General features: G+C 39.6%; 1 protein-coding gene across 18 annotated transcripts; it reads left to right on the top strand.

Annotated features, from left to right (window-relative positions):
* Window positions 1-1,009: 1,009 nt before the first annotated feature.
* LOC141763180 (abl interactor 2-like) lies at window positions 1,010-20,391 on the top strand. 18 transcript variants are annotated; one of them, XM_074627617.1, is made up of 12 exons: window positions 1,010-1,210; window positions 6,844-7,011; window positions 7,102-7,278; window positions 8,851-8,868; window positions 9,433-9,539; window positions 11,878-12,024; window positions 13,732-13,856; window positions 14,078-14,278; window positions 15,337-15,501; window positions 17,177-17,263; window positions 17,737-17,922; window positions 18,071-20,391. In XM_074627617.1, the coding sequence occupies exons 1-12, from the start codon at window positions 1,094-1,096 to the stop codon at window positions 18,244-18,246; spliced, it is 1,674 nt and encodes a 557-aa protein (XP_074483718.1). In that variant the 5' UTR covers window positions 1,010-1,093; the 3' UTR covers window positions 18,247-20,391. The 18 variants fall into 18 exon arrangements, with proteins under 18 accessions (XP_074483718.1, XP_074483719.1, XP_074483722.1 ...); XM_074627618.1 differs by having other exon boundaries at window positions 17,180-17,263; window positions 18,071-19,862; XM_074627621.1 differs by lacking the exon at window positions 11,878-12,024.
* Window positions 20,392-22,698: the final 2,307 nt, after the last annotated feature.

Genomic DNA, 22,698 nt, shown 5'->3' with positions numbered 1-22,698 from the left:
TAATTACGTATCACAAACATACTTGCTAACTATCTAATTTATCTCCCTAGGGCCTAGGGCAGGGGTCAGCAACCTTTACTATCAAAAGAGACATTTTAGGCAAAAAAAATAATAATAATCTGTCTGCAGCCGCAAAACATTTGCAGTGAGGTATGGGGCCACATTGAGGGAAAACAAAATCTGAGATTTCAAGAATAAAGTCATAACTTTACGAGAAAGAAGTTGTAATATTACCAGAATAAAGTCATAGGTTTACGTAAAAAAAGGTTGTAATATTACAAGAATAAGGTCACAACTTAACGAGAAAAAAGTTGCAATATTACCAGAATAAAGCCATAACTTTACAAGAAAAAAAGTAATAATATTATCAGAATAAAGTCATAACTTTAAGAGAAAGAAAATTGTATTATAACGAGAATAAAGCCATAACTTTACAAGAAAAAAGTAATAATATTACCAGAATAAAGTCATTACTTTAAGAGAAAGAAAATCGTAATATTACGAGAATAAAGTCATAACTTTAGGAGAAAAAAAGAAAATAACACGCAAATCTACTACTACTATACTACTATACATGTGTATACTAATATTATGACTTTATTCTCATATTACGACTTTATTCTCGTAATATTATGACTTTATTATCATAATATTACGCCTTTTTTTCTCGTAATATCATGACTGTCGTACCGTCGTACCATAGACCTACAACAATGATAAATAAAACTGAAAATGTAAACAAAAAACAGTGATTCATTTCCACTAATTTTTAAAAAGTCCACAGGGAGCCACTGGAGAGTAAATAAACAGACGCAGGGTGCTGAACCCTGACATAGGGCCTAGGGCCTATAAATAGTTTTATACCAGTATTTTATTAACTGAGTTGGTGGAAATTTTTTTTAAAAATTAGATTATATTAAACCTATATTTCAAACCACATAACTACATTTATTATTTTAAATAAAATATAATTAAAGTTGGGATCCCCTCCTCTCTGCTGCTGGGAGAGCCCTGCAGTACCTCACTCTGCCGCGGTGGCTGCTGGGAGATCCCGCCCCACTACACACACAGCGCTCCGGCTAAAGATGTGAAGATGGCGGAGCTACAAATGCTACTGGAAGAGGAGATTCCAGCCGGACGAAGCGCTCTACTAGACAGCTTTACTAACCTGGAAAGAGTCGCGGAGTACTGCGAGAGCAACTATGTACAGGTGAGCTGCGGAATATGTGAAGAAAAAGACAAATATGGTGTGTTTTTATGAACGGAGAGAGGCGAGCTAGTGGCTAGGCTAGCTGTTGCTAGGCTAGTTGCTAGGCTAGCTGTTGCTAGGCTATCTGTTGCTAGGCTAGCTGATGTGATGGTCATTCATGTGAATAAGCATCCAGGTGATGTAAAGGTGCATATTTCCATCCATATAAAGGTGTTTTTGTGGCTTGTAAGCTACAATTATTCGTGTGCTAGCCTTGCTTGCTAGCTAGCTTCACCACCAATGGTCTAACTAAACAACCAAAATCGATTTATTTGCTCTCTCTCCTGTGGGATCAATCAAAGCCAGCTGATCATGCAGATGTTGGAGGTGATATCCAGCCAGATTAATCTGTGATGAGCTCTGGTTTGACTGTGTTAACCAACAGCACACTGATTTATGATGCTGGACCTTGCAAGCTACATAATACACCTGATTTATGGGCTTTAAATCCCATGAAAATGCTTCAATTCATTCATGCATTATTGCTCTTCAAGCTGGGGGGAAGATGTTGCATCTCACATTTGATTTATCTTGCATAGTATTTTAGCTTTTGTGAATGAGCTTTATGCTGCAGGTGGGAGCAGTTTTTGGTCACCTGAGCTTTGTCACATCCCATGTTTTCAGTTCAGTTCAGACAACTTTATTTATCCCCAAGGGGGCAATCCATTTGTGGCATTCCCAGTCCATACATACAACAGACAACCAATAATTAGTTAAGTCAAAGGAAACATATTAAAGGCATGGGGGGGGGGACAAGTTGGAGGGACAAGTTAAAATAAGAACCATATAAATACATAGGATTATAGCAATAAAACCCCAAAAATAAGAAACAATATATGAGAACAACATATCTTAAAGTCATTTAAAATGGGTATGGTCTGTGACATCCCATGTTTTGCATGCCTGTTGTTGACATTTGGGATAACATAGCACTGAGGTGTTTTGACAAAGTGTTATAGTGAATTTATGACATGATGAACAGGGCTGATCAGGTCTGACAGGTTGCCCTGTGAGGGCTCATGTTGTCATGTCTGGCAGGATGCTTGTCTGGCATGATGCCCTGGTTTTTCCTCTCACCTCATGTCTGCTGTCAGATGGGTATTACCACTTATAGATCAGCTTGTATTTGACAAAAAGGGATATTTAGTGCAATACTTCACTTCTAATTCACATCTTTGCCTCGTCATGTCTATCTTTAAAGTCAGGAATGGACACTTGTTGAACTTCACAAGAGTGCATGCATTCTTCAAATACACAAACTAGGGCTGTCAATCAATTAATTATTAATTATTTGCGCATTTTTTCTCTGTTTAAAATGTACCGTAAAGGGAGATTTGTCAAGTATTTAATGCTCTTATCAACATGGGAGTGGACAAATATGCTGCTTTATGCAAATGTATGTGTATATTTATTATTGGAAATCAATTAACAACACAAAACAATGACAAATATTGTTCAGAAACCCTCAAGCTCAACAGCTGCCAGTGTGTCAGTGTGCTGACTTGACTATGACTTGCCCCAAACTGCATGTGATTATCATAAAGTGGGCATGTCTGTAAAGGGGAGACTCGTGGGTACCCATAGAACCCATTTACATTCACATATCTTGAGGTCAGAGGTCAAGGGACCCTCTGAAAATGGCCATGACAGTTTTTCCTCGCCAAAATTTAGCAGTACCTATGTATTCCTCAGGTTTTTCTAGTTTCATATGATACCAGTATCTTCACTCTAGCTTTAAAACTGAGCCCACTACAACCTAAAAATCACAAGTTGCGTTAATGCATTATTATTATTATTATTATTATTATTATCGCGTTAACTTGCTCTAATGAAAACTATTGTGCCTTATATAGGTCCTTGAGTATTAAGTATGATGCTTAAGTTATTCCAGGAAGATGACATGTTGTAATTTACTTTAAAGGTGTGCACTTTCAACAACCACCTGAGGAGTAAGGTTGTCTTGTTTCATTCGGATTACTTTTTTTCTTCTTAAGAAATTACTCAAACCGATTTATCAATTATCAAAATAGTTGGCGATTAATTTAATTGTTGACAACTAATCAATTAATCGTTGCAGCTCTACATTACGGAAGCATTTTCAGCTAGGAGCACCCTCTTGGAGTAAATTATATCTAATCATTCATGTTTGGCCAGCTACTTTGACATTTAAATAATCACACAATCTGTAAATAATTACACAAACAATTAAGGGAAATTATCAAACCACAAAAATTAAAATTATTTCCTACAAAACAGGACAGTAGAAAACAAAACAACCTTTAATAGAAATACATAAACTTGCATTTTTCTCCCAAATCATATTGATTTTGACTCATTTTAAACAACTTTTAGGCATGTTTAAGTAGATATTTCCAGGCAGTAATTTGTTTTTGACCTTTTGTAGGAGTTTTTTAGCCTTAAATTTGATAAAGAAATTTCAATTTAACAATAAGGATGTACCTAAATGATCTGCTAAATCAATATCAGAGCCAATACTGACCTCATTTAGAGCATCTGGTATCAGCCAGATGTGACCGATCAATATTAAATACAGTTTATTCATCAGTGACATATAATTCAGTGTTTCCTCTATCAGTTATAGGTGTCACAGCAATCCCTGCCATCATGTTACCTTACATAAATGAGTTCCACACAGTGTACAGAGTTTAAATATCGAGGAAAAAGAGATCAATAATATATCCTGAGTTGAGATATTGGTATCAGGAGAGAAAAAATCTGATTGAAGAACAACAAAAATGCACCAACTAGGCTGTTATAGTGGGAATTTCCCTTTATTTTCAGCCACTAACCTCAGGCATAATATACAATATCACTGTGGCTAGCAGCTTGCTGGTCCATGCATCCATCCTCTCCTTCCAAAAACTGTATCATCAGTCTATTAGCTGAGTGTAGCAGGTAGATCAAAATGTCATATCTGCCCTGCAGGTTGCAGCTATACTCATGACTTCAGCCACATAACCTGTTTGTCTTCATACTCCGACAGTGCTGCACCCTCAACACTCCTTTTAAATGATGCTGTTTGTTTGTGGGCTGCGTTTGATGATTTGTTGCAATGGATTGTGAATTTATCTTGCATCACATAAAAAAGATGTCATCACAGAGCATGTTTCAACTAGCGGGGACAACCCCTGCTGTTGCTTTATTGTGCTGTCTCTCATTTATAATTATTTAATATCACTTTAGCCAAAAAATATCAGATCAGATTATAAAGATTCAGCTTCAATCTACTGTGTTTTACAGACGTGATTCTTCCCATTTCCTGATTTACATTTCGCACGTTGTCAATATCTTGGGATGCAAAATACATTTATAGGAAGCCCTAGATTTTTTGGGAGGGTAGAGGGGCTGTAAATTTAAATTGAAAACAGAAGAATAAAATCAATCAATCACTCAATATCCAATCAACCCAAAGGCGGCTGTGACCCAGTGTGTGTGTGTTGTAGTCAATCTGCTGCTTTGCACACAGAAGGAAGTGCATGCTGGTTTGGAAATAGATAAAGGTTTTGTTTCAGGGCTGCAACTAATTATTTTTATTATCAGTTACTCTGTAGATTATCTTCCAGATTAATACATTAAAACGTCAGAAAATTGTGAAAAATTTGCAAGTTTACTTTATATAAACAAGCTGAAAATCCTCACATCAAATGTTTTTGTTGAAAAATCATTTATCAAATTAGTTGACTAATTATTTCATGTCTAGTTTGGTTAAAACTGTGTAATTTGTAAAATTAGGAGTACGGTACTCTTAAAGTATTCTCCTTAATTTAGAAGTTACTTGTATTTAGGGCTCCAGCTAACGATTATTTTCATTATCGATGAATTGATGAGTCAATTTGGCTATAAAATCTTGAAAAATGTCCTTCACTGTTCCCTAAAGCTAGAGCTGCTACGATTAATCGACTATTAAATTAATCGCCAACTATTTTAATAAACAACAAGTAATTTTCAAAGTCTAAATCCTCGGATTGCAGCTTCTTAAATGTGAATATTTTCTGGTTTCTTTACTCTATGGCGGTAAACTGAATATCTTTAAGTTGTGGACAAAACAAGACATTTGAGGACGTCATCTTGGACTTTGGGAACACTGTTCCACATTTTTCACCATTTTCTGACATTTTATAGACCAAACAACTAATCGATTAATCGAGAAAATAATCAACAGATTAATTGATAAGGAAAATAATCGTTAGTTGAATTAATGCTGCAAAGCTTTACATTTTAGAAGCAAGAACAAGCTATTTTTTTGCATTTTTGACGTGCATTAGAGTAAATAGGTATACTTTAACTTAAATAATGAAGTACTCGTATGCTGTAGTAGCTCAACCTTGAATGCTGTGATACATTCAGTATCAGTAAGGAACTCAGTTTCCCAGCAGAAACATCAGCAGATCCGTGTGGTCTTTGATGCTCCTGTTGATGAGCCCACGCTGCCTCAGAAGTCTTCCTTCCTTTCACACCGGCTGCAGCAGCTCTGTTGCTCACTTCCCATTAAAGTTTTTCACTTAAAATGTGACTTCTTGGCACTGAAACCTTTGATTCAGCAGTTTCCCTCCATCCTGCTGCAACAAATTACATTCAGGTTCCCGTTGGTGGTTTAATTTTGTAGATGAATATCTGCTCAAGGATTTTTGAGTCTGTGCTACGAGGATGATATTTAGTTTAGATATTCTAAATCAAAGTGCGTTATGTTCACATTTAAACCAGAAAGTTGTTATTTTTATGTTATTTGCTTTAATTATAGCAAAAATAATAATGTTTAGTTTGTAGATGCTGAGATTTATTTGACCTGAAATGTGTTTTTACTGTGTGTAAAAGTCGGCTAAATATTTCAACACCTCGTGTTTTTCAATGTGAAGTTTATTATCTTCATTTCATTATGCTGCTGAGTTGCATTACTTACGCCAATTAAGGCTGCAACACTTTGTCGATGGACAGAAAATTAATCTGCAACAATCATTAATCGTTATTCATTTTTCAAGCGAAAATGTCAAACATTTCCATTTCCAGCTTGTCATTTGTGAGAGGATTTGTTGCTTTTCTTAATTAATTATTTTTTTGTTTGTTGTTCTTAGTCTAAAGTGACAGTAACTTTATATTATATTATTACTAAAATATTATTATATTTTGTAATATATTTGGATTTTGGAGCTTTGGTTAGACAACACAAGCAATTTGATGATATCACTCTGGGAAAATGTGACATTTTTTAGAGTAATTGATTAATTGAGAAAATATTCTGCAGATTAATCGGTAATGAAAATAATTGTTACACTGGTACCCACAGAAAGAAATGGAAAAGTATCCAGGAAATTAGTGACTTTCAGTCTTTTCTTACTACATCATCTGGGACAAAGGTTCATTTTAAGCTGGGTTTGATGCTTAACTTTATATTTTAAAATAATAAATGTGCAGGGATATGATTTTAGAAAGAGCTTGTGGTCAAAGGTTTAAATGTTTAAATAAATATTTTCAAAAAGCAGACTTTTCCCCCTCCTCGCTTTGGACAGACAGCATTCTGTGCACACTATAAAATGCAAATATATCTTTTAAAATGTCTCCTTTCTCTCCTTCAGTCTCCAGACAAGCAGAGGGCGCTGGAGGAGACCAAGAACTACACTACCCAGTCTCTGGCCAGCGTAGCCTACCTGATCAACACGCTGGCCAACAATGTCCTGCAAATGCTCGACATCCAGGCCTCGCAGCTCCGCCGCATGGAGTCCTCTATCAACCACATCTCACAGGTCGGTTTATAAGACTTTATTTAAAACAGACATTCATGTTACAAGTGGTAGAAATACATGACATTAAAGAAAACATCCTCTCGTTCTCAGACGGTGGATATCCACAAAGAGAAGGTGGCCCGACGGGAGATCGGCATCCTCACCACCAACAAGAACACGTCCCGCACACACAAGATCATCGCCCCCGCCAATCCTGAGAGGCCTGTGCGCTACATCCGCAAGCCCATCGACTACAGCATGCTGGACGACATGGGCCACGGAGTCAAGGTGCTCATTTTGTTCTTTCCCTCTAAATTTTATCTATTAGACTTAATTATGTGCTTGAATCTCTGCTAACAATAGGAATGAAAAGATCTTAATTAAGCTTTGTTGTCTTTTAGTGATGGTATTTAAAGTGAAGGAATTACTAGTAGTAATTTAAAAACCTGCTAGTGAAATAAATAGGAAACACACAACTACAAGCCAGTTTATAAAGTTAATTTGATCATCCTCAGTCTTTGAAATAAGGGGTTTAAGTTGCTCTAGAGCTGCGGTTTCCTATCTGAAGTTTAAAAATAATTATAGGGTAGAAAATAATAAAACAAAATTCTTCTAAACCAAATTATGTTTGTTTTTTCTACCTTTTTTAATCTTTGCTTATTTGTGTAAAGTACTATGAATTTTTACCTCTTCAGGCCTCAGAAAAGTATCACTATTTGATTGAAACACTCTTTCTTAATCATGCTTTTTACTACAACAACTTGAAAAATTTAAAAAACAAAAATATACTATATTTAAAATTTACATTAAAAATAAATAATGTCATTAAATGTAGCAAAAATAATAAAAATAAATGTAGCCATTATTTTCTTCTTTATTGATTTATCAGCATTTATTTCTTATTTATTTTTTATTTGTTTTTAAACATATTTACATATATATAGTATATATTATTTATGTCACATTTATAAAAATGAAATAAAAACAATAATAAAATAAATACACCAATAAATAAAAGAGAAAGGCAAACAGAAGAGTAAATAAATAAGGGAATTAATTTCAAATATAAATAAATAAAGAAGCCAATTAAAACAGAAATATCAATTTATGTCACTTTTTATCAATAAATTAATGGCTACATTTATTTTTAATATTATTTTTGCTGCATGTAATGACATTTATTTACTGAGTTATTTATTTATTTATTAATTTTTTATTGTGGCAGGTTCCGTCCTCCATAGAGAACCACTGCTCTAGAGTGATTTTACATTTTAATATATTTATCAATTACAGAGTGATGAGAGCTTAAAAATGTCTTTGAAGAAGTGTTAAATTTGGAAATGGGTTTGTGTTGTGGGACTAATGTGGGTTATTCATGCATAAAATCTAATGGAAAGGACATTTCGAGGTCAAACAATCACTACTGGGTTTCAGTGACAAGTAATGTAAGAAAAAAATCAATGACTATTCCGCCTGGTGGGATACTAATGTCACCCAGGACATAAATTCTGCTAAATATACTCTCTGTTGTTGTAAATCACCTGCTGCTGCTAACAGGTTCCTGTGCAGTGATCTTTTTATTCAATAAAATGGTGAAAGTGGCTGATTTTGCTAGTTTCCCGCTGACTTCCTGCACAAAGAGAAGCTTGTTTTCCTTCTCATCTTCAACCTCACAAAGGTCTCAAAGAACAAATTCCTCAGATTTTAACACTGAGCCATTGTTGCCTGAATCTAACCAGCTTGTCTTTATGTGCATGGATAATTGTTTTTCTCTCCTCCTTCACTCACTAATCCTCTGATTTATTCTTCTATCTCTCTCTCTTTCTGCTTGCCTAATTTTATCTTTTTAATCAACCGTAGTGGTTGCAAAGGTTTAAGGTAAGACTTTCAAAGTAAGAGCCTCAAACAAATGTGATTTCTGAAGTGTTTTGAATTGCTGTGAGAGCTGTCTTTTTGTTTTTCTTTCTTTCTTTTACATTTTAATGAGTTTGTTTGATATTCAATTATTAGTTTTTCTTTTGGGAAAAGTGCTTATTTGTTTTCTTATCCACAGTGAGATGATTAGATTTGATACCGCTCTAATTTCTGTCAATGTGACGCTGGAGACAGTTAGCTTGACATAAAGACTGGAAACAGAGGGAAACAGTTGCCTGGATCTGTCAACAGATTAGTGTTAATTAGTGAGTTATAGATGTAGAAGTAGGTGGATTTGTCACCTTTTGACAGAGCCAGGCTAGCTGTTTCCACCTGTTTCCAGTCTTTATGCTGAGCTAAGCTAAGCGTCTTCTGGCTCCAGAGAGTGGTATCGATCTTCGCGGCATGAAAGTGAATAAATATATTTCTCAAAATATTAAATACTTCCTTTAAAGACAGGCTTATGTTGTGATGTGATGTTTTCCTGTCTCTGAAGTCCTTCGGGTTAACGATGTTCTCCTCCCTTAGGCCAGCGCTCAGAACATGAAGGCCGGAGGAGGAGGTGGACTCCCTCGCACAAACCCCCCCACACAGAAGCCCCCCAGCCCGCCCCTGTCGGGGAAAGGGACCCTTGGGTATGTAACGGTGACGCGTCTTCAGATGGACGCATGGAGAGCAGAGTCCGTCAGAGGCCGAGTGTAGCTGTGTGTTTGTGGCCCTTCAGACGGGCCGGGTTGCTCCCAGTTTCATCACCACCTCTTTTACCTCCTTGTTTAATTAGTGTCCTCAGGGTGGTTTAAAGTGCACTTCAGTGCCAGCTCTCAGCGCAGTTTTATACTTAGTTTCGGTTCTGGTGAGACGAGGACGGTTCAGCAGTATCCCTTTTTAAGAAGCATCTCAACCTCATTTGTTCTCTTTTCACACCAAACTGCATGCTGAAATCTGTCTCTTTTATAGTTTATTGAAGGCAAACATACTGCACATACCTCACAGACCTTTTGCCGATTTGATAGTACTTATTTACCTCTCATTTACGTCTAGCTATGTTTCATATACGCAGCACTTCCAAATATGTTGATGCATTAAAAAAGGTTTTAGATTAGATTTTAGTCCAATGCATTTCTATTTGTGGTCAGTTCTGACTTGCATGTCTGTGGACTGTGGGAGGAAACCAGTGGAAAATGCAAACTCCATTCATAAAGTACCGAAGCCTGAAAGCAAACTTTCCTGCAGTGAGATGACGATACTAACCACACAGCCACCACCGTGCCGCTTCAGGCTAAAAACACTGACATTTTACACGAGTAAAAGCTGCTTGAAACATGAATCTGTCAGATTTCAGCAAGCAGTTTGATAAAACCAAAAAGAAAGCATGTAATTGGATTTCGAAAGCCCCTTCTGTTGCGACTTAGACGACCGTCGTGTGCAGGTGGTGAGCTCTCAGATCTGCCAACCTTTTATTGGCATTTGTGTAATGTCAGGGGACAGGAGGGACGTGATCACAAAGGTCACAGTCAGGGTACTAATCACCACCAGCGGCTATCAATTGTAGGGATGCCACGATACCAGAAAGTGTTGGTTCTTGTGACATCCCTACTCTTGATTAGCCACAATAGTGAGCATTTGTGCGTCCATTTCTCACCCTGATAGTGTCTCTCTGTATGTTAATAATAAGGGTGGAATTAACGGTTAAACCTGTTACTATTGTTCTTGTTCTTGATCCCAGAGATGGAGGTGTTTTTGATGTTTTTCTGTTCTGTGTCTGACTGTTGAAGGTCTCTCTTATCCCACAGGGACATACATGTTGTGTTCTTCCTGGGTGTCAAGTGCTGTTTGTGTTTCTGTGTGTGTACGCCTGTCTTGAGTTTGTGAGTGCTTGAGTGTGTCCATCCCTTCATATTGACCATCAGAGGTGTGTGTTTGTTGTGTCTCCGTCCCTTCAAGACGCATGCCGATCAACCACAGCTCCATGATGCACCTTCTGCCGCAGCCTGTGGCTACGAGCGGACATCTTACTTTTAATTTATCTTCTGTTATTCCTCCTTGTTTGTTTTTCAAATTTACTTTGTGTGTTTGTGACCCCAGCCCGCCCACTCCTGGCTGCCCCATATTCCTCCATAGCAACGTTTTGCCATAGCAACAGTGCTCAGAGACGGGTCACCCCGCTGTGTCGGCCGGGACATGACAGTACATCTTTTCAGGCCCAGATCAATAAATCTCAGGGTTGTGTTTTTATTCCCCCCCCCCCTCTCCCTCCCCATTTTAAAAGTGAGGACCTCATCAGCGTAGCGCTGCTGTCGGGTTAAAAACACTTTCTGTGTTTGTATTTAAAGAATTTGCAGGTTTCTAGTTGAGAATATGTAGGAAGGTGTTCAGGCTGCATCCTCTTAGTCGATTAGTCGACTAACAGGTCGTTTTGGTCTTAGTCGACTCTTTGTGGAGAACCTCAGTTTTAAAGATCTGTCAATTAAATCAACTAATAATGAACCAAGAGGGGGCAGCTCTAGTGATTTCTGTTTGGCAGGGGACTCCTAACAAACACTGTTATCTTCTCCTGTATTACATTAGGAAACGCACAACGTTTCAAACCCAAATTGTCTCTTTGTGTGGGACAAAAGAACTAAACAAGCTTGTAATTGAAGTGACTTAACCTTTACTAAACTCAGCGATACAGCAGTCAGACTCCTGCAATCTTATCTACACACTATTGCAAAGTTTATATAACCTTCTGGGACCAACTTTGGGACCAACATCTGAATGTAAATACAGGGTTCATCTGATGGAAGTGTGTTTTTTAGCCGACAGCAGCGAAAGTGTTTCGTCCTGACTCCGCCTGTGGATTCACCCCAGCCAACCCCGATGTTCATTCCCCATTTTTTAAGTTTGCACTTGTTTGTTTCTTGCTCTCCTCCTCCTCCCCCCTCCCCTACACTTCTCTGTGGATGCCCTCCTGTCCTCCTGACCCTCTCGCAGGCGCCACTCCCCCTATAGGACGCTTGAGCCGGTGCGTCCACCCGTTGTCCCTAACGACTACGTCTCGAGCCCGACGCGCAACATGGCGCAACCCCAGCAGAGCCCTGCACGCACTGCATCCGTTAATCAGAGGAACCGCACGTACAGGTACCCCCTTCCCCCCTTCCCAGCATGCCTCTCTACACTTCTTAAACACGCCCCCCTTTATCCTCCCTTTCTTCTTCTCCTCTCCTACACTTAAAATGCGAGCCAGCTCCTGTGAACATGCCTTCTTCTTCTCTGAAATGACTCCTCGTGGACTTTTACTCCCTTCTTTTCACCTTTTTGTGCAACAGTTCCTGCTCCCAGGGATTTATTTGGGAATCCCTCACCTGTAAGGACAAAGAAATGAGGACTCAGAGCTGTATTAAGCTCGGCCAGACGCTAGGCTCCTATGGTTATAGTGATAAAATAGGCAGCGTCGCCCCCTCAGTCCTGTCAACCCAATGTCAGCTCATCTCCCAAGACGAGACCCTTTCATCCCGAGAGTCTGCCTGTCTCCCCTGTCTGCCGTGAGAGAAGTAAAAGGGTTTGAGTTTCGTCACTGCGCCCCATCTGTTGGACAAATGTTTTTCCCTGACTCTCCTCACTTTATCTGCACCGCTCCATCCACAGCTTCCTCATCTCTCAGCTCTCGTTAAAAAGTCTCGCCCCATGCGTCTCGATGCTTCCTGCTTCTACGGCGTGTCATATCTTTGTCTTTTGTCTTGTGTCGCTACTGCGTCACCTGTGTCATGTGTCCCTGGTGAGGCTTTCAGCTGCTTTTTATTTTTGTGTCGCTGTGACATATTTCAGTCATTTCAAAAGGCATAACAGCTCACACTAACACATCAATGCTCTTGAGGGTGCCACGTTAGCTTACAGAGCTAAACTGAACTGTGTTGCTCCAGGATGGTTGCACATCCAACTGGAATACAAGGCAGCATCAGAAAGATGAATGATGTTTTTATTCTAAAATGAGAGTGTAAAATTCCAAGTAGCTGCATTTTAAGTAAATGATCTGTGTATTAGCCCATTTTTCCAGGGGCCCAGGAACCATTTCAGGAACTCAGGAACATTACCTGTGGGACAAAATACCTCGCCATGCTCCAACCAAAATGCTTATTGTTATTTCATTCTTTACACAACTATTTCTGTTACTTTCTTATGTGTAAAAACGAGTGCAAAACTATCTATACCTTCTAGGAAAGATTTTCCGAAAGTTGGTGCCATTAGTATCAATATTAGGATGAATGATGGACATTTCTTGTGATGCTTATTGATGTTAAAAACAAATTAATGTTGTTGGCTTTTTGAGTGATAAGTAGTTTGCAAATGATCTGAAAGCACGAGCGAATAAGAAGAGGACGATTGAGGACACAATTTTGAAGACATTTGCAAACAGTGCATCGTCTACTTTAAAGTGTCCCTTCTCCTTTTCCACCTCCTGTATGTCTCCTTTCCATTCATTCATTACATCCATTCAAATAACACCACAGTAAATACTCAGAACAACACAATGACTCTGTGTTGTTCTACGCAGCTGTCGTCATTTTCTCATTCATCAGACCCGTTTGTAGAATATTCACAAGATGTGATGGAAACCGGAAACAGGAATGTTCTTTAGTTCCTGAGTTTAGTTCCTGTGGCGCCGTAGTTCTTGCAACTATTTGGTCAAAAAGGGCGATATGTGAAGATTTCATTTCATTTTTAGGTAGACGTTTTGAATATATTGTGTAACATTTTCAAATAGAAGCTTTGAAAATGAATTAGGCGAGAGAGTACGGCGAGTGTGACAGAGTGTCTGACGTGTTTTGCCGCCCTACTCCCCATCAGCAGTGGGAGCAGCGGAGGCAGCCACCCCAGCAGCAGTCGCAGCAGCAGCCGAGAGAACAGCGGCAGTGGCAGCGTGGGCGTGCCCATCGCCGTGCCGACCCCAGCCCCGCCCACCGCCTTCCCAGGTAACGCCCGCTTCCTGTTTCTCCTCTCGAGCAGGATCTGTGTGTGTGAAACTAACCAATCTTTGTTAGTATCCAGGATTCCTGCATGCTTTAGTGTGACATTAATTAAACGAGGATGTGTAGGAACCCTGGATCTACTGGAGTCCTCCCGTCTCACTCTGCTCTTGTCTTGACCTCCCTCACCTGTCTCTTCTCTCCTTCCTTCAACCCCCTCGGTTCAGCCCCCGTGCCATCTAACCCCGGTAAACCTCCCCCCAACACTGCCACCACCCCAGGACCCCCTAACTCCGTCCTAGACGGCCCCCCACAGGCCCCAAACACCCCCGTAGAGATCCCGCCTGTACCCCCGCCCCCTCCCCAGCTCCCCACCTCCGCGGCCCCCACTGGCACGGGCCCTGCTGCTTACGGCAACCCTGCACCAGGTGAGTGTCACCCAGTGGGAGAAGCTCACCCACTCCTCCGCACACCTTCCATCCCGCCTCCCCTCACATGCATCCTCCTGCTCGCAGTTGTGTTCGTCCCCTGGCTCGTCATCACCCTGGATGTTCACTGGTGTTGTCTGACAGCTTGTTCTGCCTGTTGACAGCTCAGAAAACACAAGGTTTCTCTTAGATAGAAGTTGTAAAGCATAATAAAAATCAGATAGATCTGGTCAATGCAATGAATTTGTTCCAGGTTTTAATTGTTTTAGGAGATAATTTGAACTTTCAGATACCAACCACTGTCTCCTCTGCTTTATATTCAGAAATGTCCACCTCTCAAGGGCTGCACACCTAATACATTTATTTAAATACAATCTTGAGTACAGAAAATGTCGGTAAACACGATAATGTAGTGTTGAATCTCTTATCTGCATTTCAAAAGGAGGTCTTATTTTTTCACCTCCTTGACCTTTTTCCTCAAACAATTAAGTGCTCAAATAGAAATTCAACTTTAAAGGTCACTGTAGAGCCCTTCACGAGTCTAAACTGTCTAAAGGCCTGGCTGGTGTGCAGCTCTTCTACCTCAGGTTTTTGCTCTTCATCCCTCTCAGCATCTCATCAGCTGCCTGCGTCTGTATTGATGATGATGATGATGATGTTTTTCTGATGTATAATGCATGAGCTGTGTGGTGAAACGCTTGCACAGTGAATTCTTCATTCATGTGTATTTATTCAGGCGTTTTTGTGCGGCTGGATGTTGTAATTAATGTGCAGTTCTGCTGTTCAGGGTAGCAAATGAGCACTATTAGTCAAATGTTAATATTGATTAATTATGGATATATTAAAACTCATTCATTTCTCCTCACAAAATCCAATTTGGCTGATAAAGTGAAAGTAAACAATGAATTTAGGAAATCTGTTAGTCAATAAAAAGTTGATTTGTTGCCCCTGTTTTTAATGAAAGTAAAAGGCAAATGAACGTGACCTTCCTGTTAAGGTCACGTCCTCCCCTCCCTCGTTAAACTGACTCTCTGCCACCCTATGGTGTCTCCTCTCAGGTGCTCCTCAGTTCTACAGCATGAACCGCCCGGCGCAGCCGCCCCAGAACTCGCAGGTGGGAGGCTCGCTGCCGTACCGCCGGCCCTCGTCCGTCACCGGTCAGCCCAACGTGGTGCTCAACCAGGCACAGCTCAACGGGGGGCCGCACTTCGCCCAGAACCAAGGTACCGAGGAAGAGACTATTATTATTTTCAGAGCAAAAAAATCTTCAACTTCAGTCGTGTCTTCTGCACGAAACAGACGGGTTTTGTTCCAAAATGTGAGATCCAGTGTTTTTTAAGACACCTGCTCTCCTGTATTGAGAACTAGAATTAAAGTATTGCACATTGTAGATTCAAATCAGGGATATAAAGTGTCCAAAAATGTGTTTTGATGGCTATTCCATCGTCGTACAATTCACCAGAATACCCCCAAATTGTTGTATACCTACTGTAGATACTCCAGACAGTCAAAGGTGAATTACTGTTCTCTCCTCTTTCTGTATTTCTCTGGTTCAGAGAGAGTCCAGCTCCTCTCTCAGCCTTCAGATTTCAGAGGAAGCAGATCACCAGCAGACTCTGACTCTGCCGTGATTCTGCATCTTTTATGAAAAGATCTCCTGTCTCGTCTTGTGGTCTGTCGTTTCTCATCAACTGAACTGCCTTCACTAGACTTCACCTCCTCACCAGCTCTCTCTCTCTCTCTCTCTGTCTCTCTGTCCTCGCTGCTCTCTTTGCAATCTTTTGTCCTCCATTTGTCTCCAACTGTCTGGTTCCTGTAATACAAGTGTGGCACTTTGTGCATAAATCTTGTCCGCTGAATGTTCAGTGCACGTATTCATGTGGCAGAGAAAGCAATTTAATTAGTTGAAAGTAATTTAGGTCTGCAACTAATCTCCGTTAAGTGATTAATCGGTTCATAAAATGTCAGAAAATAATGAAAAATCTCCATCACAAGTTCCCCGACCTCAAGTTGACTTAATTAAATGTCTTGTTTTGTCCGACCAGAAGTTCAACACAAAGATATTCAGATATTACTGTCATTAAAAACTTAGAAAACCAGAAGATATTCACATTTAAAAAAGCTAGAACCATACCTTTTACCTTACCTTATAGTATTCTTAAATACTAAGTTTGAAGACACAGTAGATAAACATAGTTGACAGCTAAATGCAACACATTTTGAACGTGTTATATTAACAATATAATATCCTTTAAAACATATAGGCCCAGTTCCACAGACAAATATTAAGCTTAGTTGTAAAATAAATACATTTTGAATTAATATCTTCATTGGAATAAGTTTTAGTGGAGATTAATTGACTTAAGCAGGTAGTCAATAAACATAACATTAATCTGCAGTCATTTCGATAATAATTGTTTTTGAGTAAATAATCAATAAAGCCTCTCAAATGTGAGGAGTTGCTACTTTTCTCTCTTTTTATCTCGTTGTAATTAAATATATTTGGTTTTTAGTCAAACAAAATAAGCTATTTTTAAGAAGCTAGGTTGACGTTCTGGGAAATTGTGACATTTTCTAACAATTAATCAGTAAATGTTTTTGACATTTTGTGATTAATTGTTGGTGAAACTAGTTGCAGTTATCTGCCACATGTATATATGTGTTTTATCTTTGTAGACACAGGTGGGAAGAAAAATTAATAATTATGTCTGTGCTTTGCTGAAGTCGTTGTTTACATCCTGTAAATGTTGCTCTGTTGTTCTTATTCCTATTCCTGTTTAACTCTCTCCTGTGTTTTTCTTGGTTATTCTAACCTCATTTTCTCGTGTCTTTGCTGATGTCTGTCCTCTCTCTCTCTGTCCTCGTCCTCCTCTCTGTATTGATACCTTTTGGTGATAGCAGGCCCGCTCGCGCCCCCTCCCCCCTCCATGCAGATCACCCCTCAGCTGCCTCTGATGGGCTTTGTGGCCCGAGTTCAGGAGACTAGTAAGTGGCTTTTAGCCCCTCGCTCCCCCCCACCTCCTACTGCATGACCGCCATTCGTTTCAAGTCCTCTCCCCAACAGTTAGTCAGTGATTCGTCCCCTCATGGGGTAGATTTTCTTATTGAAGTAAACAAGTGATCAACCTCCAACGCCTCATGTAAAGCATGATATGAATAATGTTTGTTCGTGAGCATGATGAGCATGTTTCCGTGTAATTAAGTTCCCTACTTGAATGTCTTTTAAATGCACGTTTGTGCACATTTCGTACCTGTCGTCCTGTTGCTTTCCACAGTGAATATAAAACACAGTACTGAACATCAGAACGTCTAAAAGCATCCAGCATGAACTGTTTCTGTTCCTTTCTCCAGTGCATGATCATACTGTGTCCCCGACTAACGCAGTCGTCTTTGTGCTCCTTTCTTTGCCTCTAATTGCTCTTTTTCTTTCTTCCCGCCCGCCTGAAAACTATTTCTAGTCTCAGACGTGCCGCCTCCACCTCCACCCGCCGAGGATCCAGTGTTTGAGGAGCCCACACCTCCTCCTCCGCCGCCAGAGGACTACGAGGACGATGAGGATGAGGAAGAGTCGGCGGTGGTGGAGTACAGTGACCCCTACGCCGAGGAGGACCCGCCCTGGGCTCCACGCTCCTACCTGGAGAAAGGTCTGTCTCCACTGCTCAATAATAATGGGAAAATCCACCCTGAGATGGAGGGTCCGTGGAATGTAGAGAAACCTGCGTTTGTCTCACATTGATTCTAAATCCTGATTATTTTTTACCAACACACTTCGTCCTCCTTGTTCTCCTGCAGTGGTGGCCATCTACGACTACGCTCGGGACAAGGAAGACGAGCTTTCGTTCATGGAGGGCGCCATCATCTACGTGATCAAGAAGAACGACGACGGCTGGTACGAGGGCGTGATGAACGGGACCACGGGCCTCTTCCCCGGCAACTACGTCGAGTCCATCATGCACTACGCCGACTGAACAATCCCCCCTTCTGAGCGGAAGAGGAGCGGGAGGAGCGTTTTGATGGGGAAGGGACGGGGAGGGAGGGGAGCCAAGGGTTAAAGGTCAAAGACTTTGATCAGACAGAGCATGATCACTACCGGGCGAAGAGAGAAAAGAGACGGGGGGGAAGAAGACGCCGTTTTTAAAGAAGTTTGACAAACTGATGCCCAGTCATTCTCTCGACATTGTAAAACAACCACTACTCTAGATATATCCTTCCCTCTAATATTTCTTTCTTTCTTTATTTGACTGAGGACGACTGGACGGTGATGGATTTATCGTATTTTGAGAGTTTTGTGTTACATTACGACTACACTACATTGATTTTGCTTCATTTTTTTGTTCTGTTTTACCATTTTGCCCTTATTTTAAAGAATATTTATTTGGATTTTGTAGTGGGATAAATGGTGAGAGGGATTTAGTCGGGGTTTCCATGTCGCAGCCTTTGGAGAAAGGGCTGGAGGAGAATGCCTTCATGTGTAGATTTAACACTCCAGAGACATTTTAGAGAAAACTACTCCTCTCTATATATATATAAAGTATAATGCAACAACTATATCCTCGGTGTGGGGGAAAATGTAGTTTCCGTACTTGACAAAATATTTGTTTGGGTACCTCAGCAGAGAGTGTGCCAAAGCTGACATTCACTAGGATAAAGCACATCAAATGTCTTAAGGTGACACACAACACTACATAAAAGTGGGTCAGAAAAGACGTCAGAAGAGAAGAGTGCTTTAAACCCAGATTTTTGCTTGTTTTTAATTTGATAATCTGAAATATTTTGCGACTACATGCTTCACTTTGCTGGCCAGTGTGCATTTTCTAGTGAGAAGGAATCGTCATCCAGCCCTCAAATAAGAGAGGAAAAGCCTCGATTGCACAATGACCTGGATTTTGAAGTCTTACTCTGCAGCTCCTGTCATGAATAATAGAAGTATATTAGCTCGACTGGCGAGGCTAATCATTTGCAGTGTTCATATGCATTTGAAGACTTTTATTTTTGGCGTTTTACCAAGGGGTCCAGAGTCGGGTTTTGCTTGCAGAGCGGCAGACTGCATGTTTCGACGAGGAGAAAAAAAACATTTCTGCTCTACTGATGATTAATGTCTTAATATTTTTAGATATGGTGTGGTTTGGTTTTTTGATATTCACCCACGACGACGATGCATTTAGGTCATTTCTAAGATGCTTGTGCCATATTGAAGTGTGTGTTGCTGTTCAGAGGTTATCACTTCATTTGCAATAAATTGGCCAGAGTGGGGGTGGATGGTCGTTGAACTACAAATCTATTTTCAGTTTTCCCAACTTGTTTTAAATCAAAAGCACATACATTTGTAGTAGAAAGGTGTAGAAGAAGAAATAATATAAATGTGAGATGTATTATGTCCTAAAAAACAGGACTTATTGAATATGAAAAGATGCCAGCTGTTGTGTTGAAATGAACCGTCGCAAGCCCCCGATACTTCTTAACGCCGTCAGTTTAGGCGCCGTTCGTCCTCCGTAAAGTTTCCAATACGCTTGGGTGTTTGCGAGGGCTCAGTGCTTGTACTTATGTCAGAATCTTTATTTTCTATTAAAACAAAAAAAGAAAGAAATAATAACAAGTGGGTCTGTATGTGAGTCTTGCATGCCATTGTTCTTATCTGTACTGGTGTCCCAAAAACCTACGTGGCGAGATCACCCATTCTTAAAAAGACAAGCAGCCCTGCAGCTCTGACCAGGCACCACCAGCCTCATCCAAAGAGACTGTACGACTTAATTCAAGCCCAAGTCGGAGGAGTCGCTCTCTGACCTGTGGGGGAGGCGGGAGGTCGTCAGTGGTGAAAAATCATGTGTTTTAAGCTGCTAGTGAATCCTGCGGACAAAGAAACTCAACCCGAGGTGGCGATAAATGTAAATGACTGTTGTTACATAACACTCATAGGATGACACTAAAAAAAAAAACAATAAAACAAGGCCCTTGGTCTGCAGGATTCACAGCTCCCTGGAGTCACAGACGTCCCTCGGGATGTCCAGTTTAACAGTCCATAATGCCATTGTGTTGCACAGTTAAAGTTGAATTGCAGAAGTATCATATTTGTAAAATCATGAGAACAAAGACAATAAAATTATTAAGATTTATTGGTGTAGTAGTGCTTGGTTCTTGTTTTTTATGCATAAATTATTGGACGGCAGGAAGTCTGGCTTTCGGGGGAATATTATTTCATTATAATAGAACATTTTATATGCAAATGATGCGCCTCTGAGGCTGATAAAGATGTTGGATTTGCACCTAATTAGCAGGAAATGTTTTTCATTAATTCAACAAAATCCATACACTATGCAAACCAAAGACCAGTTGCATACTTCAAACTATTCAGTATTTTATAATTTTATACTGTATTTTGTCACCATAACAGTGACTAGACAGCACTGTTAGCGCCAGTAGTGGGTGCATTTTTGGTTGAGTCTAGAAGGGAGCCCGCAAACTGCTAAATCTGATCTTCTTTTCTTTTCCTTTTTTTATTGAACAAATTCAGATTTACAAACAACATGGCTCATAGATTATTGCATTAGAGTAAAAGGACAAGGTGCAAACATAACAAGAACAGATAAAATACATACAATTATACATGAAAATAATAATAAATTAAATTAAGGGCTGTACCTGTAATTCATATTCTTCTATTTTGCTCAGAAGTTTCAATGCATTTTTGTTTTTCATGACTTTAAGGGCTTTTATGTAAGAAAGAAACTCAGAATTAAACACATTAAACCAGGTTTCACTTTCATATACTTGGATTTGTGCAAATAAACTTTTGGGAAAAGCCAGTCATGTATATCAATAAGCCATACATGCCAAAGAGCCGAAACATGTCATATATCCTGGAGGTGAAAAGTGGACTTGGTCAGTGCAAGACAACAACTATTTTATTTATTAATTTCCTTTATCTTGTGTTTTAGATTGTGTTATTCCAGCTGCATGTGTTTAGTGTCATTCCTCATCTGTCCACCAGAGGGCCTCATAACACTCTATTAGTTCAGCAGCTGTGTCTAATGTGAGATTACTGTATGGACTGTGTGTATGTAAAGTGTTTTAGAAATTCCCTTAACATATAAACATAATGTTTTTTATTTAATTAATTAGTTGTATTAACTTTTATTTTTGTGTTATTATAATTATTGTTTTTTAAGGCATGTGATGCTTGTTTTTATGTACTGTTGCACCTTTTCCTTTGATGCTCTATGTGCACTTTGCAATACTAATTGTCATAGTATATTAGTGTTTTAGCAGTTAGCATACAAAAGAATCAACACACTACCGCTTGATACCAAAAGGAAGTGGTACTACATGTGTACTTCACAGATTCAAAGACTTATTTGTGTTTTCCAAAATCTCTCTGAAGCTGTTTCACCACCAAGCTCCTCTATTTCCTTTGCGACGTGCACTGTGGGAGAATAGCGGACACCAACAGCACACTCGCAATAGTATTATTATCATGTATGCTGTCTGGTTTGAGTGTATTTCATTTAGTCACAAACTAGATGACCATTAGAACGGCTTCACACGTTAATATTAGCTCATTAATGTATTTTAAAGGTCACCTATTATGCAAAATGCACTTTTCCATGTCTTTTAAACATCAATATCTGTCCCCAGTGTGTCTACAGGCCACCATAGTATCATAAAAGACCATCCTCTCTCTTTTTCTCCTCCTCCGTTTGTCCGGAAATGGGTGCAGAAAAAAAAATCGCTTTTTTTCCTTCTCTTCTGACGTCATTAGAGAAATGCAAGCCATGTAAGGGTTTCCTGGTCGAACCAGAGAGAACCTTCAGTAGCTGACCCCGCCCCACAGCGCGTCACTGTCTCTCCTCCTCAACCGAACTTGAGCAAAGTCTGCAAGAACCAGCAGAACAGGCTTCATGTACTCCCATCATCTAAATATAACATGTTCTTTCACAAAGGCTTTATGTAATTACACTGTTTAAACAGATGATATTTATATATTATATATATTTGATGTCATGCATGTAGCAGAGTACAGGGAGTAAATAGTGACTTGTAAGCAACACAACACATTTCTGTTTCAGTCAAACTTTATTTGAGTTGACAGATGACAATATTAATTATTCACAGCATTTGTAATCATCTCACCTGTTAGTTAGTTATGTTAACATGGTACAGGAGAAAGTCTTTCAGCTCTGGTAAACTATGGTAAGCTAAGCTCCGGTGGTCTGTAGTCATGGTAACACAGAGACAGCTACTACTGTAAATAATATACCATTACTCTGATCTTCCATACATTTATCTTTTAGCAGAAATAATGAACTGACTACTGTTTCACATCTTCTATTTTCCACCCTGATGGTCGCTGTGTTTACACACCGTGTCATAGCGGTAGCATGTAGCTAACCCGTTAGCATTTAGCTACATGCTAACGGGTTAGC

This window comes from Sebastes fasciatus, chromosome 24, assembly GCF_043250625.1.
Source record: "Sebastes fasciatus isolate fSebFas1 chromosome 24, fSebFas1.pri, whole genome shotgun sequence".
Lineage (NCBI taxonomy): Eukaryota > Metazoa > Chordata > Actinopteri > Perciformes > Sebastidae > Sebastes > Sebastes fasciatus.
Note: the sequence above shows the minus strand (reverse complement) of the source record. Positions and strands in the feature narration are given on the sequence as shown.

Bases quoted from the DNA above. Each gene is read 5' to 3' on its own strand.
- LOC141763180 (XM_074627617.1), top strand. From the start codon at position 1,094: ATGGCGGAGCTACAAATGCTACTGGAAGAGGAGATTCCAGCCGGACGA. The intron at 12,025-13,731 runs GTACCCCCTTCC...ACTCCCCATCAG, and splicing joins CAGAGGAACCGCACGTACAG to CAGTGGGAGCAGCGGAGGCA. The intron at 17,264-17,736 runs GTAAGTGGCTTT...AACTATTTCTAG, and splicing joins GGCCCGAGTTCAGGAGACTA to TCTCAGACGTGCCGCCTCCA.